Consider the following 19893-nt stretch of genomic DNA (forward strand, 5'->3'; position numbering starts at 1 on the left):
TCTATTGGTTAAAAGAATGTGTGCGGGTGGGTGTAAATACAGGAAATTTTGCTGCAGCTGCTTAGCAAAAAAAAAACAACCCGTAGACATGTGGAATACATGAATAATATTGAATTTTAATCAATTACGAATGTTGGAGATGAGATCTTTGTCATTTTTCCTTTTCCTGGTTTTGATTGAGCAAAAACATTTGGAGTTTTGAATAACTTCTTTGCCGAACCTAAGAGTTTATTGGCCCATGCTTGTCTGTTCGTGACATGAATATGATCACGTCCATTTCCTGTCACATACATGTGATGGCGGCCATGTCGGTGAGAAATCGGCATTGGGGTTTCTAACCTCCAGGAGCTACTTCCCTGGCGTTACTATACGAATTTTTGAAAATACACACACATGGGTAATCGATTGAAATGGAAGCGAATGGAAAACTCCAAAATTTCTTTGTTGACTCTTCATCTATTCGGAGAAATTAATATTTCCCGGAAATTAAAAATTATTATACGTATCGGAAAATATGACATCTTTTCTACTCTTGGAGGTACTGTCATGTTGTAAAGTTTGGATTTACCAGGTGGTAATAAATACAAAAATAAATTTTGTACGAATTACCACCCGGTATATTCAAAATTTACTAATTTTGAATTTACCTGGTAAACTTACAAATTTTGAATTTACCGGCAGTAAATACAAAATTTGTATTTTTTGCAATTACTGCGACCCGGTATAAATCTAAAATTTACAACATGGCAATACTCAAGACACCTTGTATTTAAACCTGACAAGCTAGATGGGGCTTTTCAACGGGAAAATCTATTTTCCCATTATTAAATTAACATCGTTTGAACCCCTATACTTTATAAACAACGCGTATTTAAGTATAAATGTGACGTGAAAATAATTTGGGACATCCTATAAATTACAAAAATACAATATTTTGTTTGGTGTGACGAAGTCGCGATCAAGAGGCGTCTAATTAACTACTGTGGAAAAAGCGGGAGATGAGATGCATGGTCAAATGACCATTATAATAGAAAATATTATATCGAGCACGACATAGGCGTCATCGTACGTAAGCTTGTAATATACTTGATAAGTAATTGTGTTTTGTTATAATATCATAGTATGACAACGAGGACAACAAAGGTTTATAGCAGAAGCATATAGTATACGCACTGTTTTCGTGTCTTTGAGTTTGTTTCCATATTTTTAACTGTGTCTGGATAAGTCGGTTGAAATGGAGCATGAAGTTTGTGTACAGATAATTAAACAAAACCCATTCCTCGCAATCCGCCCATCCCGACAGACGTTAACGTCACTCTCGTTACAGACGAGACTTCATCGACATTACCAAGACAGGAACTAAATACTTACCCACCTCTCTCAAATAGTTCCCAGTAGAATTATTTTAACAATACAAGACAACTATTTACTCAATCCATCTCCTAAGGCGTCAGGGTGAAGGGGGGGGGGGGGGGGGGGAGTGGGGTTAAACGACAATTCTTGCTTAACGCGATTCCTTTGGTGGATTTCATCAGAGCTTCATCGATGAATCAAAACTGTTAAGATAAAAGGCCATGTCTTGAATTTTTTTAATAACAAAAAAAAATCTGAATAACTCGGTGATTTTCTAAAGCCGTTGCTTTATGAATAAGCAGTAAGAACTAATTCTTTTAAAGGCAATTTCAACATGCATAAGAAATAGATCCGGAGTCGATGTTCCTTCTAGACATTCCGGTTATAAAATTCTTTATGGAAATATTTTCCCGCTTCTTTCCGACTGAAGGATTTTTTTTCAATGGCAATAAAACATTACTTGAAATTTATCTGTGTGTATTGAACTCAGGCTTCCAAAAAGCCTTCCTTGCTTACATTAAAAAAGATTCTCAGAATTCCACTGCTTCTAATATCGATAAATCTTGAAAAGGGACACCGGAAGTAATGCTTCCCGTCATACTTAGCGGTAGAATTTTCCTCTGTTCGGTCGTTTTTGATTGGTCGCTGAAAACGTTCAAATTTTGTAGGCGATAAGAATCTTACAATTTTAATGCCAACTCTTGGTCTGATATAAACAAATTATTTCAATATTTTTTACGTTTGGTTTCATTTTACATTTCAACACACTCTGTAATAAATGGCATGTTTTCTTTTTACAATAATTTTTCTCCCCTTTTTCTCCCAGGAGGAGCAGCAGACCAGTAACGATGTTAGATTTCAGGTTAGGTTGGGGGAAGGGGGGGGGCTGCTTTAAATGAGAGAGGGTATCGTTTTGCAATTGATAAGCTCATAAGTTACGAGTTCTTTTAAAAATCCAGTTTATTCTGATAACTTTTTAATCATAATCCCCAGCAACCAGGAAGAAATTTTACGAAGTACACGTCACTGTAATATTTTTTGCTTATTAGGATATGTCGTACATACAATCTTTACAATCTGGAAACTCCACGGGGAGAAGGTCAGTCATTCGATGGTATAATGTGAATTTACCAACATACATGTACAAATACATGTAAAATATATTGAAAAACAGAAAATTGTCAATTAAGAAGGGCCCAATCGTTGTATTGATGATACATCTGTAGCTCACGCGTTTCTAATAGTTGGATAATATAAAGTCTGAAGTTTACTAATCAGAAAAAGACACAAACAGGTTTAAAGAGCGTGTTGATTTACAGAAACTTTAAGATACGTGCACAGATACAGCGTGTGACACAGATCTATGACGCTCACGATTACTAATAAAACCAAAGTACCCCCCCCCCCCCACCCCCGGCGTTTTCCAACTGTTTAAATGAAAGTCTGAGAGTCGCGTGATCTGTTTAAATGTAAAGAGACTGATTTCAGAGTTACATGACTTTTGATTGTACATAAAGTCCATGTTCGTATTTTTTTTTTAAAATCCGCGATACCACGTGTCCATACATTTAAACAGATCATGCGACTCTCAGACTTTCATTTAAACAGTTGGAAAACGGCGGGGTGGGGGGGGGGCACTTTGGTTTTATTAGTAATCGTGAGCATCATAGATTTGATGACATTCAAGAGTACGTAAATTCGTCGATAATAATCCTAATATGTAAATGGTGTGACCGTTGGACCGAGCGCAGATTTAACACAGTGCAGTTTGATTTTGTAGAACAAAATTTATTTGAAACGCACGCAGTAGGATCCGCCTGGTTGCCAACTCAAATCATTAGCCAAAGTTTAACTAAACGTCGCGTGCTCAGTCTACATTATGACGTCATGTTTCAGACGTAAAACGTACCAATCTCTCACCAGAGGGCGTATTACGCTGTGCTTCAACACCTTTATTAGTGAAGCTTGCGGAACGCGCCCTCTGGTGAGAGATTGAAAACGTACACGTTTTGTCTTCGGAAATAGCCGTAGAGAGTTACCTTTTTCCGAACTTTTTATTATTTCTTTTTTCATTGTTTATCAACTTAATTCATATAATTCATATAATTCATATATTCGCGCTAATAAAATTGAATACCTTATTCAGTATCTAAAAGATCAGTTCCTTAATGTTTTTATTTTCCATCTGATAAATTGATAAGACATGCATAGAACTAGTCGTGTTTCTTGATTGAAGCACTATTGAAACTTATCTTGTGTCATCTTTCATTTCCTTTAATTCAAATTACCTTCTTTTGAAACACTGGAACATTCGAATCGAGTTTAGGGGCAATAAACATCGATAAGTACCAGTCAGTCAATGGTCGAACTAACACTTCAAAAACAAAATGGCGCCTAGGGCTGGAAGAATTTTTTTTTTTGGCCTTAGTACCCCTGATTCAATTTTTATTTTTCACTGATCTTCTCATATATACGTGTTACCATTAATCCTCGCTTCGCTGCGCTCGGTAATATGTAAACGGTGTGACCGTTGGACCGAGCTCAGACTTAACACAGTGCAGTTTGATTTTTGTAGTACAAAATTTATTTGAAACGCACACAGTACTAGGATCCGCCAGCATGGTTGCCTACTCAAGTAATTCGTCAAAGTTAAACTAAACGTCGCATGCTCAGTCTGCATTATGACGTCATATTTCAGACGTAAAACGTTCAAGTTTTGTCTTCGGAAATAGCCGAAGCGAGTTACGTGATTCCGAATCTTTTTTTTATTTCTTCTTTCATTGCTTATCAATTTAATTCATATGAATGCCAATGTAATAAAATTGAATACTTCATTCAGAACCAACTTTTGCTATGACGTATGTGTGTACATGTATAACTGATTGAATGTTGCCTACGTCATTGTAAGATAAACGTCAAAAACGTTCGATCCGTCTGACGTTACGTTTGACTTTCATACAATTTGACGTCATTTTTAAAACTAAATACAAAAAATATAAATTATAAGCAATGAATTCCATATTGAATTTTTGGGGGAGGGTGTAAATCTTTTTATTTTGTGGTTTTATTTTTCTCTTTTCTTTTCGGTTTTTTTTTTATCGATTCTCTTCTTTTTTGGTTTTTTTGGTTTGTTTGTTTTTTTGGGTTTTTTTATCTTCTCTATTCCATTCATTGTTTACATGTACTGATGGCCTTTAACCGAGGTAATTAAATCAGAATCTTCAAATCTTCACCTATTGGACTTCCGATGCCATGCAATTAGAATATCAAAGAGAAAATTATTTTATTACACCTTAACATAACGACCGTAAGCTCACCCTTCCCAACCCTCCAAGTGACACACTTCTCCTTTTTTCATCAAAAAGAGCGATTCTACATCACACTCTCAAATAATGAAAATGATTCTGTCACCGTTATCATAATTGTAATGACAAGAAGTGATTAATTAGTTTAAACAATTGTAAAGAGAACTAGAAATATAAAGCTCAATCTACGGATATTTCATTACTGTTCCCATTTATAGTTTAAAACTTGATATATGTGGATACAATCACGACCACTGACCGTTGATTAAATACATGTACATAAAATGCCCTTGCGTTACTAGATTGAGCTGATACATATATAAACAGCTGCCCGGGAAATCATCAATACATACGTACGATTCACCACAGCGAGAAGAGAAATCCCGGATTGCAGCGTGGAGCATTGATTGCGTACAGCACGGCTCCATTCACTAGGCCGGTCACTGGAATAACGCCGCCAAATTCTTACACTCAGCATCGCTTTCCAGTTATATAAAACTGCGGATTATTTAAAGAGTTTTAAAAAGTTTAAAAAAAGTTTTACTTAAAAATTTTGGTTCTTTATGAAATCCTTAAAGTCTGTTAGAAATAAAAATTTTTATTATCCGCTTGGATATCAGAGGAACATCGCAGATGAATTCCGACGCGGATGCGGATACTACAATTCGATTCAACCAAAGTTCCCTCTACGAAGATGTGTATTCTACAGCCCCAAATGACGGCGTCCTTCTAATGAAATTTACCTGTGAAAATGGTTTCGATGAATTTCAGAAAAACGGTTCCTGTCAGAACAACACCACGGAAATGTTGCCGATGGACCTGGTGTTCACAGACGAAAACATGGTCACTATCGTGGCCTACACGTGCATGTTCATCGTGGCGGCGTGCGGGAACCTGACCGTGTTCATCACGCTGTTCAGGAACCGTAACATCAAATCACGCGTGAATCAGTTCATCTTCCACCTGTCCATCGCCGACCTGGTGGTCACCTTCATCATGCTACCCCTAGAGATCATCTGGAACATCACGGTGGCCTGGAAGGCTGGGGACCCCGCCTGTAGGATCCTCATGTTTTTCCGCATTCTGGGATTGTACCTGTCGTCTTTCATCCTGGTTACCATTAGTTTGGACAGGTACTTTGCCATTGTTCACCCCCTTAGTCTGAACGATGCGGACAAGCGGGGCCGGATCATGCTGATTCTGGCCTGGTGTTTTAGCATTGTAGCCAGCATTCCACAAGTAAGTTTTCCTTAACCCCAATTTTTTTACACAAATCAAATCCAATTAAAGCAAAGTCGGAAAAAGTAAAACCATCAATCTTAAAAAGGTATCGAAAAGTCTTACTTAAATTATAGATTCTAGTCAACATTTCAATTGGTACATATAAATTTACCTGAACCCTTAAAATCCAGAAATCTAATCTAATTAATACAATAACAGATTTGTTTAATTTTTAAAATTATAGAATTAGATTTTGTCTTTAAGAGAGCTAGTTGGGTGTAGTTTTATAACTAATCTCCTTTATGTGAAGAGGACTGTATAAAGATATAGGAAAATATTCAAATTTTGAATCGAAAATATTTGGATTTTTCTTTCTTTACTTATAGATAGTTTGTGCTCAAAATTGCATATCAAAACTTTTTTTAAAAATTAAAATTTTAAACCCTATCTGATTAGTATTTTCTTGACCATCCGGCCTGCTTATCATAAAGATTTGAGCAGTAAAAAGCTATTGTTAAAGAACTCTTTCGAGTTAAAGTAATTTACCTGTACAGAGAAAAAAGTTTATCACTTCTCTTAATAATGATGCGATTCATTCCAAATTATATACGGTATAATGAAACACTATAGGGTTTTCTAAATTTTGACCATTAATATTGAGAATTATTCATAAATCCGTTAAGATACTTTCCGCTGGGACAATTCCATGCTTATAATTGCAATTAGAGTACACTCAAGTGTCCAGCATGTCTGATCAACAGTGATAATCGGCAAAATAAGTATCAAATTAAAAAGATGAGATGGCTTAGTGATGGTCAACGCTGAGGTCAGATGGCTGAAGGAGGCTGGCTTAGATGACAAATAAACCATCAGATCTTCCTGAATTTTAAGATAAAAATAGTTAAGCTATAAATAATAATGTAGTCAAGAAAAATTCCATAGATTTTTCATTTTAGAATTAGGAACTTTCCTAAAATTTAAAATGGAGTTCTTCTTTTAAAGGAGATCAATAAGGTCTAATAATTGCCACGACCATCGAGCCCCCTTAATGATGGTCAACGCTACCGTCCGAACATGAGGTTTGCCAGTTATGAACTACACTACAGGCACGTAGCATCGTTTTTGAAAGTGGGGGGGCCAGACTCTTCCAAAAACTCTTGACAAGCAAAAAAAAAAAGGAAATTTACACTTTTCCAAAATCTTCAAAATCCTAATCCGGGGGGGGGGGGGGGGTAGTGTAGTATATAACTTCAATTTCACTCCTAATTTCCTTATTTTCATATCAATTTTTACATACTCCCAAAAAAGTGGGGGGGGGGGGGGCAACTCCATGATAATTCAATTTTTTATATGAAAATTTTAAAAAATTTGTTGCTGCGAGAAAAAGTACATTTCAGGCAATATAGCCCCCTTGGACAATATATATTGCCCTGTTGTATATATCGCATTGGGTAATATTTCATCCCCCGGAGACTAACAAAAACAGTATTGATATCTACCCTAGTTAATATATTTTAGTAAAAGGCCCATCGAGCAGATCTTATATCTATCGACAAAATACATATGTGCAAACAAATCATAACGGACTAACAAGCGTTACTCATTTTGTATGCACATACCGCTGCAGTTATGAATCTTTTCTCAATAGAACTAAATAATGATTCAAAGTTTGAAATCCTAACTTTTTCACATATGATACATGAAACTGGATGTCATGTCCATCTTCTAATTGACAAATTAATTCTGATAACGAAAGCCTCAACGTCCTTCTATGGTCGTATAAATAACGGTAACCATAGGAAATTCGCCTTGATTATAATAATGAATATTGTTATTGTTCTCTCAAAATTGGGTTAGCTACTGCTGACCATTCTTCAAGCAAAGAAAAGGTCAACAATATACCTTGTATACTAGTACATTTACTTACATGTACACGTATCTGTGAGTTCATAACGATTAGTCAAAAGAATTAAGGGAGCAGCATAGAAAAAAAATGCAAAAAGGGATAAAAGAAATATCATAACAATTAATAGTAAAAATTATAATCATATTTTAAAAAAGATTTAACCGATTTGGATAATATCTAATAAGTATGTAACTGCAGAAAACAATTCATTAATAATATAAGTACATGTATAAGTATCATTGCTCTTTTACAATTTTTCGACTCAAATATAGATATAATGCAGCATTTCTTCCCATGAAAATACTGGTTATCTTGGTGAGCAACATGTATTTTTACGAGACATTGTTCACACAATATTTTTTTTTTTTTTTGCATAATGTGTTAAACTAAAAAAAAAATATCTTGGGGAAAATTATTGCATCTAGAAATTAAGGCGTTGACATCAGATAAATTCCTGTGTAGAGGACTCGGATTAAAATTAAAACTTGGATGTTTTTGAACGGCATCAGCTGTGATTTATTCTAGCTTTTTCTCTCTGCTGTCTCTCCGGTAGCAGTGGTGATGCTTTCATCTAGTTTTTAACGTTGTAACAATGTACTTTAGTCTTTATTTTCTCATTACGTCGTGTAAAACAAGCTTGGGTTGCCGGTGTAATAGAAATAGTCTCCGTTGATGCCATTTCTACAAGTTCCAGAAATCACGGTGTAGGGCTAAACCACGGCCACACTATTGGTAATTCACGGGTACTTTGTCCGGAAAACAGCGCCGATTTTTGCAGAATCTCTGACTGCTCCGGGGTGTTTTGTTTTTTTTAACTGCATGGATTCTTATAACAACAAAAACACCCCGAACTCGGTGTGACTTTCAGTTCTGACACTGGAAGCTTAGAAGCTTCCTCAACACGTCGGTGGACGTTTTCATACAAGTCCGGCCGTCACAATAAACGTGTTCTGCACGGCTATTACCTGATCGCGGGGCTTGTAAAGCATCGACATTGATTCCTTATAATCACACCATTAGTGCTGTTGTTATGGTCGTAGAATTCATACTGCGTTTTGATAATTTACATGTAATTCTCTTTTAGAGACTTAAAATAAGCAAATTCCGATAAAGTACACCTCTAACAAAATCTACATTTCTGATGGAACGTGAATTTGAATGTTGACTGAATTCTATGGTTTGCTAAATTTTCATTTTTATCCAAGCACGTCCACGTTATTTTTAATAGATTTAAATACTAGATAAATACCCTTCTAAAGCAAGCTGACATTTTTTCTAAATCATCTTTATGCTCATCAATATATCCAGGTATCTATAAATATTTACAGAATATCAGTATCCTTTTTATCGTAAACACGCTCTTTGCAACGATTTTGATATCTGGGGAAAACTGAGTTTTCGGGTGATTAGCCGAGTCGAAGTGCTTTACCCCAGTGGTTCAATTTTCGTGTATCTATGATTTCCTGTCTAATAAAACTAGAAGCGGATGATTTACTCAGACATATTGACTGACAGATGAATAGAAACAATTTTATCTTTATGCTTTATTATTCTACTGTTATAGCATGTTTGTTACCGAGCTATCAAATCCAATGGTTTTGAAGGTATATAAATCATATAAATAAAAAACCGTATGTTTCTGTCATAAAAAGTCAGAAACCAAATAAATGACCGGATGTAAATAGATTTCAACATCATATCGATGATGAACGACGCTTTTTTTTGTTAGCATTTTTCTATCCAGTTTAAACACATATTGACTGTTTAACTTGCTAATTTATAGCTTCTGAGTCGTAGATTCATTGTGTCCTGTCAACAGAGATCAGTCATTTGTGGATCAAACACAAAGTCCGTAGACCGTATCACATGGTCTTTACCGAAACCAAATCACTTCCGGTTAAGAATTTCAATCACCTTCGATAGGATCATTGTCGCTTAGGTAATATGCGAATTCGCTGCGGCCATTAATTCCATGCTTTGGAACTGTGTTATAAACTCAATCTTCTGAATTTAAGACCTATGATTTGTTAAGTCGAAGCTGGATTCATTTCATGTAGCGTTTACATAAAACCTCATCTCCCGGCAGAAAACGGATATTGAAATTACCCCAAAATATTGTTTTTGATCGCTTCATTTCCAATGAACTGTAGAGAACTTTTATGGGTAATATATCGGTTATGTAGAATGAAAAGGTGTCATATATCGTACATACACGTGTGTTACATCAGCAATAGTATAGGTACGTTTATGCCTAAAAAATATCAATTATTTTAGAATTTGATTTGGCATAATTTTTCAAAAATATAATGCTTTAACAAAACGGTATATAGAGTGCGCCACGAAATGTAACCTGCATTAAATTGTATTTTTATGAAACTGTAGTGCAAGGCAGACATACAAGTAAAATGAATTAGTTGTATTTTACAACACAGTGTACATGTATCTCCAACTGCAGTAATAGTACATGCCCCTTTTTCAAGTACCTTCTGTTCAGGCGTTCAGGCGGGTGAGGCTTCGCATTGATTTTTGTCTCTAAGATGAGTTCTGATTTATTCTTTATGTCAGTAATTTCTGTTCCTTTGTCTTTAATTCCCATCGCCGTAATGAAAAAACTTGGGTGAAACAACTATAAAAAGGTGCCCTGTTATTAATAAGAAACATCTAGCCTTATTGTCTTAGCTAAAGATGCGTACCTTTTTATCCTCTGTACTTCGTGTTTTGTGAAATAAGTGCCAGCCAGTTCTTCAAATCAAGACTGTATTACACAATATATGTATTTTTTGCTTGTTTTGTTTTGTTTTCTCGTCTATTAATGTTAGTATTTTTGAATTCAACCTTTTGGGTTTTTTTTAATAAAATATAAATCTAATGACAAACATTTAAAAAAAATTTGGAGGTGGTTGCAGAACACAGAGACGGTATGACCTCTGGTGACCTTTGAACCCTTGACCTTGATCTCTGTCTGACCACTGTCTTCCAGACCTAAAGTCTTTTTCTTTCATGTCAAAACCTGTCATATCTACACGTCTGGTCGAAGCAAATGTAAATGTTGACCTTTTGTTACGCACGCCAAATCCCCCGCAACGGATATTTTTGTTCGACCGTCGTAATTCATCTAGGGCTTGAGGAAAGTTGTATGTTTCTGATGGTTCCATTGATTAAGAGCTACTAGTTTTGTCATCACTCTACAAGAGAAATATACACTGACCCCTGTTGACCAGTGATTTGGCATGTCATGGGTAACACGGCCGGGAACCAGTTTTGCCTTCGGCAACTTATGAAGAGTAGTGATATTACACAACAGTTCTGAACATGAATAGACAACCTTGGCTGAGTGACCGTCTGAAATATTGAATGATGCAAGACAAGGATTAATGTATCTGTAAAGTCATGTCTCTTGCATACGATTGTCGCCATCCTATCCTTTCTCTTTGGTTGAAGTGGCTCATGAAGCAGATGATTAAAGAATACATGGCAACCAGTTCATATTAGGTACTGAGTCTCTCAGGTTTGGATCTGCATGGTCAAATAATGTAAACTTTGCCAAGTCGAAAATGATAAAACTTTTCCGTAAAACGTTTGCACAAGTTTGACCTGACCTTTACAAATGACCTTCAATTAATTAGGCAATTCTGCCAGTTACTGATTTTGACCATTCCATTGTCGTCAGTACCAGCTAACCAATACCTGACAAAATAGATATGGTCAGTCAGCCCAGGGATAGCCTATGAATAGACCTTTGACCTTTGTCTTTGATTTGGATTTATCCATTACATACACCTATGATTTATATGCCGTATACTTTACATGTAGAAAATATACCCTTTTGTGTGAAGTAAAGGTGTTGATGGACAGGTTTTATTATAACCTTGAGCATACACTTTTAAAAACTTACGAAAAAAACATCAGGAAACGTATGACGGTAAATGTAAAACTTTAGAAGAAACTCGGAACGGCAGGTCATATATCACTTCGGCGTCGTAAGACTGTCTTAGCCCTTACTTAAATTAAATATATGTATGTCAGCTCTGACCCCGACAAGCGAAACCCTAATCAGTTATCTCTGACAAGGTCAAATGTTTTAAAATGACTACGCTGGCACAACCTTCAAAAGATCTTAATTAGTCGAAGATAATTACGAGACAGGTTAAAACAAATGAATCCGTTACCATCCCGAGGGATTCTACGGCTCCAGAAGCAATGTACTCCAAAACCATGGCAAGAGCGCCTCAGCGAACAACGGAGAGAGGTGAGGGCTTGCCAAGCTAATAAACCTAATGAAAAATGTAATAAAATCTTTTTAAAACTAGCAGCTTTTATTACCCGGATGTTTTATGGGGTAGTAAACACTGCATGGCGGATAATTATGATGTCGTTGTTTTGATGCTGTGTATGAAGTTTAGCGGATTTTTGGCTGTTAGTTTTGAAAGTTATCCATCATAGACGTGTCTGACTTCATACAATGTTATGACACATTTTAATGTTAATGTAATGATTCGGCGGTTGGTTTCGACTTTTATACATATAAAGTGAATCTCCAGCGGGGAGTTATAAGATACAAGTGATAGACAGCCATTGACGTTTACTCCTGTCCTGAGCAGACGAGATCAAAATGACCATTCATGGAACCAATTCACGGGCCTTCAATCTAGTTAAAGGGTCTCTAAATTGATTACCATGACTAAGATGAAATCCATCGCTCGGCAACAAATTGACAACCATTCTCATTCAAATGCAACTCTAAAATTTGTATAATCTCCTGGCTATCAAGACCGAGATTGGTTGGCTGGAGAATATGCAGAATATAACGGGGTTTTGGTGAGAGTGGTTATGGTGTAAAGGTATCACACCGGTAATTGTTTTCACTATATAGCACTATAGAGGGGAAAAATTCTTAAAAATCATTTTGTATTTCTCATGACAAAATATTCGGAGGAAATATTATCTGTTACCTATCTCATCAGCTAACACCATAAAAAGGGCAAGTGATACGGCATTTTCTCAAAATGTCTAGCTCCAAACAGGTCTACCCTCAAAACCACGTGTTTTCCATTTGTATGTAAACAGACTGCACACTCCCCAGGAAGCTGCTGCATGTGCCCTGAAAGAAGTAGTCCCTGTGAAAAAAGATCACCACCTAACAAAATACATGAAATATCCTACTCAGTGGTACAAAAATTTTTAAAACTGAGTAAAGGAAAATGTAAAAATGAAGTCAAGGAAAAAAATAATTCTGAAGTATATATGAACTACAATTGGTAGCAGTTGTCTGATGGGGCACCTACAGGACACCGTCAACGCTGACCGTTTCCTCTCTTATCTTATCTCATCCTTTTTTGCAACCTCCCTTTTAAAAACAATAGCCGGGATTCATTTATTGTTTACTGTGTGACATGACGCACCATTGATGTTCATCAAATTCAAACTGAAGTCAGGAAATAATTCCTTTCTGCATTTACGGTCAAATTTCTGCTTTCTTTCGTTTCATGATTTGTGAAGCTACTTCATCATTATAGCCTTAAATGTCTGTGTAAATTCCTTCTATCTTCTGCTTTAATATCATAAAACTTTCATCAAAAAAACCATCAAAGAATTCAAATACTCATTTTTTTCGCATCTTTAAAAACTTGAGTCAATTCTTCTTAACATTACTACAATTTTAAAGCACCTATATTGTCAAAATGACTTAAAATTGTGTCTGTTGTTTATTTAAAATTGAAATAATTGGAAAGCTGATGGTGAATTTTAATTTTATTTTTTTATTCTAGGATAGTTTTTTAGCCTCCACCGTTGGATTCTGGCATTAGAAAGTAATTGATGTATACAGTACCTAACTTTTTTCCGCTAAGATTATGCAATGTGTGAGGTGTTGAAGGCTCTCAGATATATCTATTAGGCCTTAAGATGCCAGTTTTTACGTTATTAATGTACGAATTGTTGTGAAAAGCTTTTCTGTTATAAAGACCACCGATGAGGAATTTTAAAACCTCGCTCACTCTTTTAATTATTGAAGAGGGCTGTGTTAAAAATGACTGCAGGTATTACTCAAGCTACGGGTCCTCCTCTGATATTAATGCAATCTAGTATTCACAAAATTAAATGAATTTTAATGTCTAATTACCTGTATAAATTCTCCATTTTTTTAGTTGATATGTTGTCTTATCTCCATTGATGGGCTTTCTGTTTCTGTCCTTTTCAAAATAAAATAGTTGACTTTGATACATGTAATTGTATGAGTAAAAATAAAAATTCAACAAAACTTTGAGTTTCTCTAAAATGTTCTGAAGTTTTTAAACTGTTTCACTTCATTTTGTGTATTTTGGAAGAAATTCAAAATAAAAATTGCTATTCTTAAATTTACGGCGGATTAACGAAGGGCGCAGTATTCGTAACATGAAGAGTGAACGGTTTCTCTTGTATTTGTCGGGGTCAAATTACTTACTTTGGAAGCGGAATGAAATATAACAGACATTATACTTGATTACAGTAGAGGGGGAGGATATGAGTTTTAGAAAATGTAGGTAACACAAAGAAATATCTTTATCACTTATGATACCAATGACAGCGTCATCAACGTAATAAACTCTTTCTGAGAATCGACATTGATTGCAAATTTATTGAACACGTGTTTTCTCTCTTTTGATAACAAGCAATACCTGTACAATCTGTCCAAAGACATGATCCGTCTGTCCGTCTGTCTGTCCGCCCGCCCGTCTTTGGATTGGATTTTCCGTTGTATTATAAGGAGTGTTTATCGTAAACGTCTCCTCCCCGGTAAGCATACCCCATGTAATACGCCAATCAGAGATACATTACAATCTTGTTTGTCGGAGTAGATTAGATGAGGCTAGTTAAGCATCCATTTCTCAGCGAAACCCCTGCCACTCGATTCTCTGGAGTTAAGATGGCAAATAATACTTATTAGATGTGTTGGCCTTGCTGGTTAAGATAAATTCACCGATTGAAGCCATGTCTTGTTATCCAATTATGACGTCATTAACAAATATGTCAATTACCAAGATATCCAGCAATGCCAATTTTTCTATAAAAATTAACACAGCTTTCTAATTAATATACAAACAACTAAAGAAAATTAAATATTCCATAATCTTTTTAAGTCATAATTAACGCAATATTAAAATTGGCAGAATTGACTGTAGTACATCCAATGGCATACGTAATAACGCTCTAACCTGGGGGTTTTCCATAGCATTCAATCTACGTCAGACTCCCGAAATGAATGATAAAGAAATTTTAAAAATATTTTCAAATTGAAATAACGCACATTTTTTATCTTATAATGAGAGGAAGGGTGGTTGTTTTTAGAGTTAAATTTGCAAGATACATTGCGACTTTTCAATTGTTTATCTCCTTCAAAGATCTGTAAACTAAATGGGGGTGGAAACAATTACAATTCTAATTTCAACTTATATAAAAGATCATAAACCAATAACCAGGTCCCTTAATGCTTTATACTGTAACAAGGATTGTTTCACGAACCCAACACAGCGCGGAAACCTGATGTTTAAAAAAAATATCGAGGGATACATGTAAAACTAAGAAGTTGTGTATATAATTAATATTATATACATTTTATTACTCTGTTTTCTCTGATAGCCACGCAGTAGAAGGACGACTTACAAACTCTGTACAAATTTCAGAAGAAACAGTGTGAGGGTATTAGACAGGGATCACAGTGTGAGGGTATAAGACAGTTATCACATTGTGAGGGTATAAGACAGTTATCACATTGTGAGGGTATAAGACAGGGATCACAGTGTGAGGGTATTAGACAGGGATCACAAAGCAGCTGTTATAGTCTTTTGTTGTGATAGGTCAAGAACATCAGGCTTCTCTTAATCCCCCAGTATCTGGTCAGTGACTTAATCCCCCAGTATCTGGTCAGTGATGTTTACGTCGCCATGAAAAAACAATAAAGACGATGATTGATCCATGTGAACAGAGATTATGAATTCTGCTAAAAACTTTTCATATTTCATACCCGTAATTGAAATTTCGCATTATCTCAGAAACCCGCAAATAAAAATAATAATTTACAAGCAAACAATATCAACTGATCTAGGTTATCATATTTTTTCAATCTAGACAATCATATGACGACACTGTAATCTGATGCCTGACATCGTACTAAATGAAAAGAAAACAATCCACCGCTGCTATTTGGCTATCATCTTCAGGTTCATTACCTAATCACTGTGACGCGGCGCTAGTTTTAATTAATCGCACCACGTGACCGTCCTCTCGACCAGAGACCCGGATATTCAGTAATTACTTGCTGTTTCCCGGACCGTGTGGACGTTCCTGATTTCATCATTTGTCGAGACGTCACTACTGGAGGACAGCCTCGTTCTCCTTTCTCGTCTTAGTCATGTTAACGCTTGAAGAGTAGGTGAGAGCTTTATCTGTGCAATATCAATGAGTAGTGGTCGACGATAGAGGGGAGGAAAGCAACAGCTCATTTAGCGGGCATAATGAAAGTGCAATTCACTTTGGGTTCAAAAAGCGAGCCCAATATTTCATTATAGCTATTAAAGAGAGCGCGTATCTCTAACTTCTTGTTGGCGTGTGACTGCATGGGGACGATTGTGTAAACTGTCACGCGACTTTTATTTAAGTGAATGATGCCCGGATTAAAAAACCCACCTCTCTCCTAAACAGAAATTATCTCAATGCTTGTTCCTTTTCACACCAAAAAATCAACATCTTAATTTGTCGAAGATGCATCACGCAATGTCGAAGAAACCATCCTAGTATCTTAATCTAATTTAGTTTCCCAAGGAGATTTGTCCTTTTCAATTAGTGGATTGATTTATGGGCAGGGGTGATCACCGGGTGCTATAAAACAACAAACAAAAGGCACACGGACTAGTACAGTTAAACTTGGGTCTTCCGACTATAGGATCAGAGATCCAAGAAAAGTACTAGTCCACGTCATTATGTTAAGAGTATAAAAGTACTCCCAAGTCTGTTAATGAAGATAATTACCCATAGGAGATCTGACTTTGATGACCTTGGTTAAGCCACCCAAATTGAAAAAAAGTGGAAAAGATTCAGAACGATTTGCGCAGTGTTGTAGCCCTGGAGTTTAGAAGCTTGTACATCTACTACTTACTGGGTTATAAAACGCATTTTATTGCAGTAGTTCGCAACTTTTACGACACAAAAGGGGAAGTTTATGTTAAGTTAATGATCAGAACTTTAACTTCTGCAGTAGGCTCGACAAGAAGCACCAGAAGGGGAGAAGGCATGCTTGCATTTTTGGGTTTTTAGGGATCTAATTTGAAGTCGTAAAACGAGCGCCTAGAGGTGGACAACAAAGTCTTTAATTTTTGGTATAGGAACTCCTTTTTTACGACCAGTCTCTGACAGCGGTTCCTTCCCCCGGGTCGGCGGCCTAGACCGTCTTCTCGGAAGAATCCGGAAGCGAGGCGGATTACTCATTCAATAACATTCAAATACCGACATGCACTGAATTTTTTTGAAATAATTTTTTTGCGTTGGCGTCATGTGTTGTTTTAACAATAAGAAGGTCATTGACAAGACACCGATATGTCACCCTGGTAACCATTCAATCCAGGCCTCGCGGAGTGATGATTCCTTCTATGAGTGTTTTCTTGAAGCTTATTATCGCCTCCATCTTATGATTAACACGGCTGAAATTGGAGATGTCATTTTAACCATTGTTTTGATTATTCCTTGAAAACAACTATGTTTATAAAGACGACTGTTGTAAAAATCTTAAACGGACTTGGATGCGTAAATCAATATAATTATTAAAATGGCTTCGGTCCAATGTATGTATCTAAGTTTCTGATTCAATGAAGCAATACCGTATATGGTGCTGTAATGGTCTCGTTGTCTTTTATGACCACTTGGACATGGTACACGCTATTTTCATGGTGTAAAGGGGCGGGGGGCGGGGTAATTTGAGCCCATTTGCTTAAAAACACGGCACTTGCAAGGTTCAAAATATTCAGATGTGTATAATGTGAGATGGCTGGTAGATGTTGAGATACATGAGGACAATTGACTACTGGATGTAGATTTCTGTCTTTACGTCTTGACATTGAATGAAGACCGTTTAAGACTATGTAAAAGATTGACCTACATCTACACCAGTAGATAAAATCTCAGACCAGTCCAGTTGATTTTTACCTGGCTAGTCACAGTAAAACTGGCTTATATATTTTCTTATGATAAATAAATATGCTTCTGCCTTGTGTGATATTAGGAAGGAGTAAATAGTTTTATTGTGAGAACACTATATAACGCCAGGTGCCTGTGTGGCTAGTCTGTGTTGATTGGTCACGTGTGGAATGGCCAGCAGATAGAGACTGTTGACTTTGATCCGTTCAATATAGTGTAAAATGATATTTGTTCTTACGCTAATCTATAGACTTTCAACTTCCAGTCTTATTCCTAGATAGTGAGTAACCGGTACAATATGCAAATAACACGTGACTTCCGGTCTGGTCAGTAAAGGGCGGGTGACTACCAGCCTGACCGATACGCCTTTGTTTACAGTGTTTTTTCATCAAAATCTTAAATGCTTTCTCCGGTGATAGTTGATTTAATTTCAAACTAGATATCATAACATTATGAAGGTTTTTTTTTAATGTGTTATTTAATGATAGAATCTAAATAGATTTTTAAGCTCAGTGAGAGTTTTTTTCAATCTAGATTTGTAACATTTGATGGATGAACTTTTGATGACACATATCAATTCTTCCTATTGACATTCTTTGATAATTATTCACCATTACTTAAAAATTTCCAAAAATAATAACACACGTTAAACAACTATTCCACCACACTCCGATAAGCAGTAGTCGTACATCAATCATTCAGTTACCGGGGTACTCCATTTCTGGGCTGAGTCTAGGTCACCAGTAAAACAGAAAAAATACCTCGTTGGTAGATTTTTTTTTCTGAATCCCAAAGAGACATACTTATCTGCATCATTTACAGTATCTGAACCATAGCCATTAATTTTTCGAAACATTCGTTTCAGTGAAACAGAAAGACTCTTTAGAGCGGATCTCATTCCAAAAATAATCTCTGATCTTTCAAACACAAAGAGAAGTGATTTATAGCGCCGTGGTGAGGACTTCTCCGTAATGAGGATCAGTAAAAATAACTTGGACGATTCCTAATAAGAGATCTGATATTGTTCCCGATCCCGTTACGATTCCCTGCGACCATATCCTAATCCCTTTTCCCATTAACACCAGAAATCATTTTTCCTGTCTCAATTGAAAAGTATCTATCATTACGAAATATGATATCGTTGCTCCGAATTTCTGATGCTTGTCAGATTGTCAGATTTTTCTTGGATGTTTCAAAAAAATATTTTGAGAAGTGATTTTTGTTGTAGTGTTAATATCTGATTGACGGTTGGACTTTGTATACTATACACATGTATATATGTGAGTGATGATAATGTCACTGACCCGGACATCATTTTATCATAACAGGATCAAAAAGTGAAGATTTACATAAAAATGTAATTGGTTATTTCAGAATATTGTTAATAGCTTGTAATGGGGCTAATCATCCGAAATCAGAGGTTTTGGGGGATCATGTTTAACACAGGCATATAGGATGGATCCCCTGTAAATGTCTCTTTCGGCGAACCCAGGTTGTTTCATACATTATAAGCTTATCTTTTTTATGTTTATTCGGGCGAGGGATAATCTCTTAATTGCTGTTTCAATTAATCTTTCAGTGTTGTCACTATATAGCTTTGTTTGCATTGGTGTTTGTCTATATGATGAATGCATTCTGTCACCTTGTACACGCTTTTCCTCAGAGTACACGTGCCAGTTTTACAATAATTTTCCAACAATTTTCCAATAATTTGACAAATGAACAATTACCCCTGCCATCATTTTTGATGGTAACCGTTTTAAGTTTGATAAGTTGATACAGGAATACATGTTTTTACCGAGAACAATAGCCGAGGCGAAAGTCATGACATAAGAGTTTGTCAAACCGCCATGTTAAATCGCTGATAGTTTTGTGGGATTCAGCGATTGATACTGGTAAAAGAGTAAGATTTTAGGATAAAAAAAATGGAAATGCTGGTAT

General features: G+C 36.0%; 1 protein-coding gene across 3 annotated transcripts in view; it reads left to right on the forward strand.

Moving 5' to 3' along the window:
* LOC128178389 (adipokinetic hormone/corazonin-related peptide receptor variant I-like) overlaps positions 1–19893 on the forward strand; it is a 44798-nt gene that overhangs the window by 8272 nt on the left and 16633 nt on the right. For 2 of the 3 annotated variants that reach the window (XM_052845524.1, XM_052845526.1), the window contains exon 1: positions 5023–5897. The exons of the other annotated variant lie outside the window; for it this stretch is intronic. In XM_052845524.1, coding sequence (XP_052701484.1) covers positions 5292–5897 — 606 coding nt within the window. In that variant the 5' untranslated portion in view covers positions 5023–5291. Of the gene's footprint in view, positions 1–5022; positions 5898–19893 lie in introns of those variants that run through there. 3 annotated transcript variants of the gene reach the window in all.

Source organism: Crassostrea angulata, chromosome 3 (genome assembly GCF_025612915.1).
Source record: "Crassostrea angulata isolate pt1a10 chromosome 3, ASM2561291v2, whole genome shotgun sequence".
Taxonomy (NCBI): domain Eukaryota; kingdom Metazoa; phylum Mollusca; class Bivalvia; order Ostreida; family Ostreidae; genus Magallana; species Magallana angulata.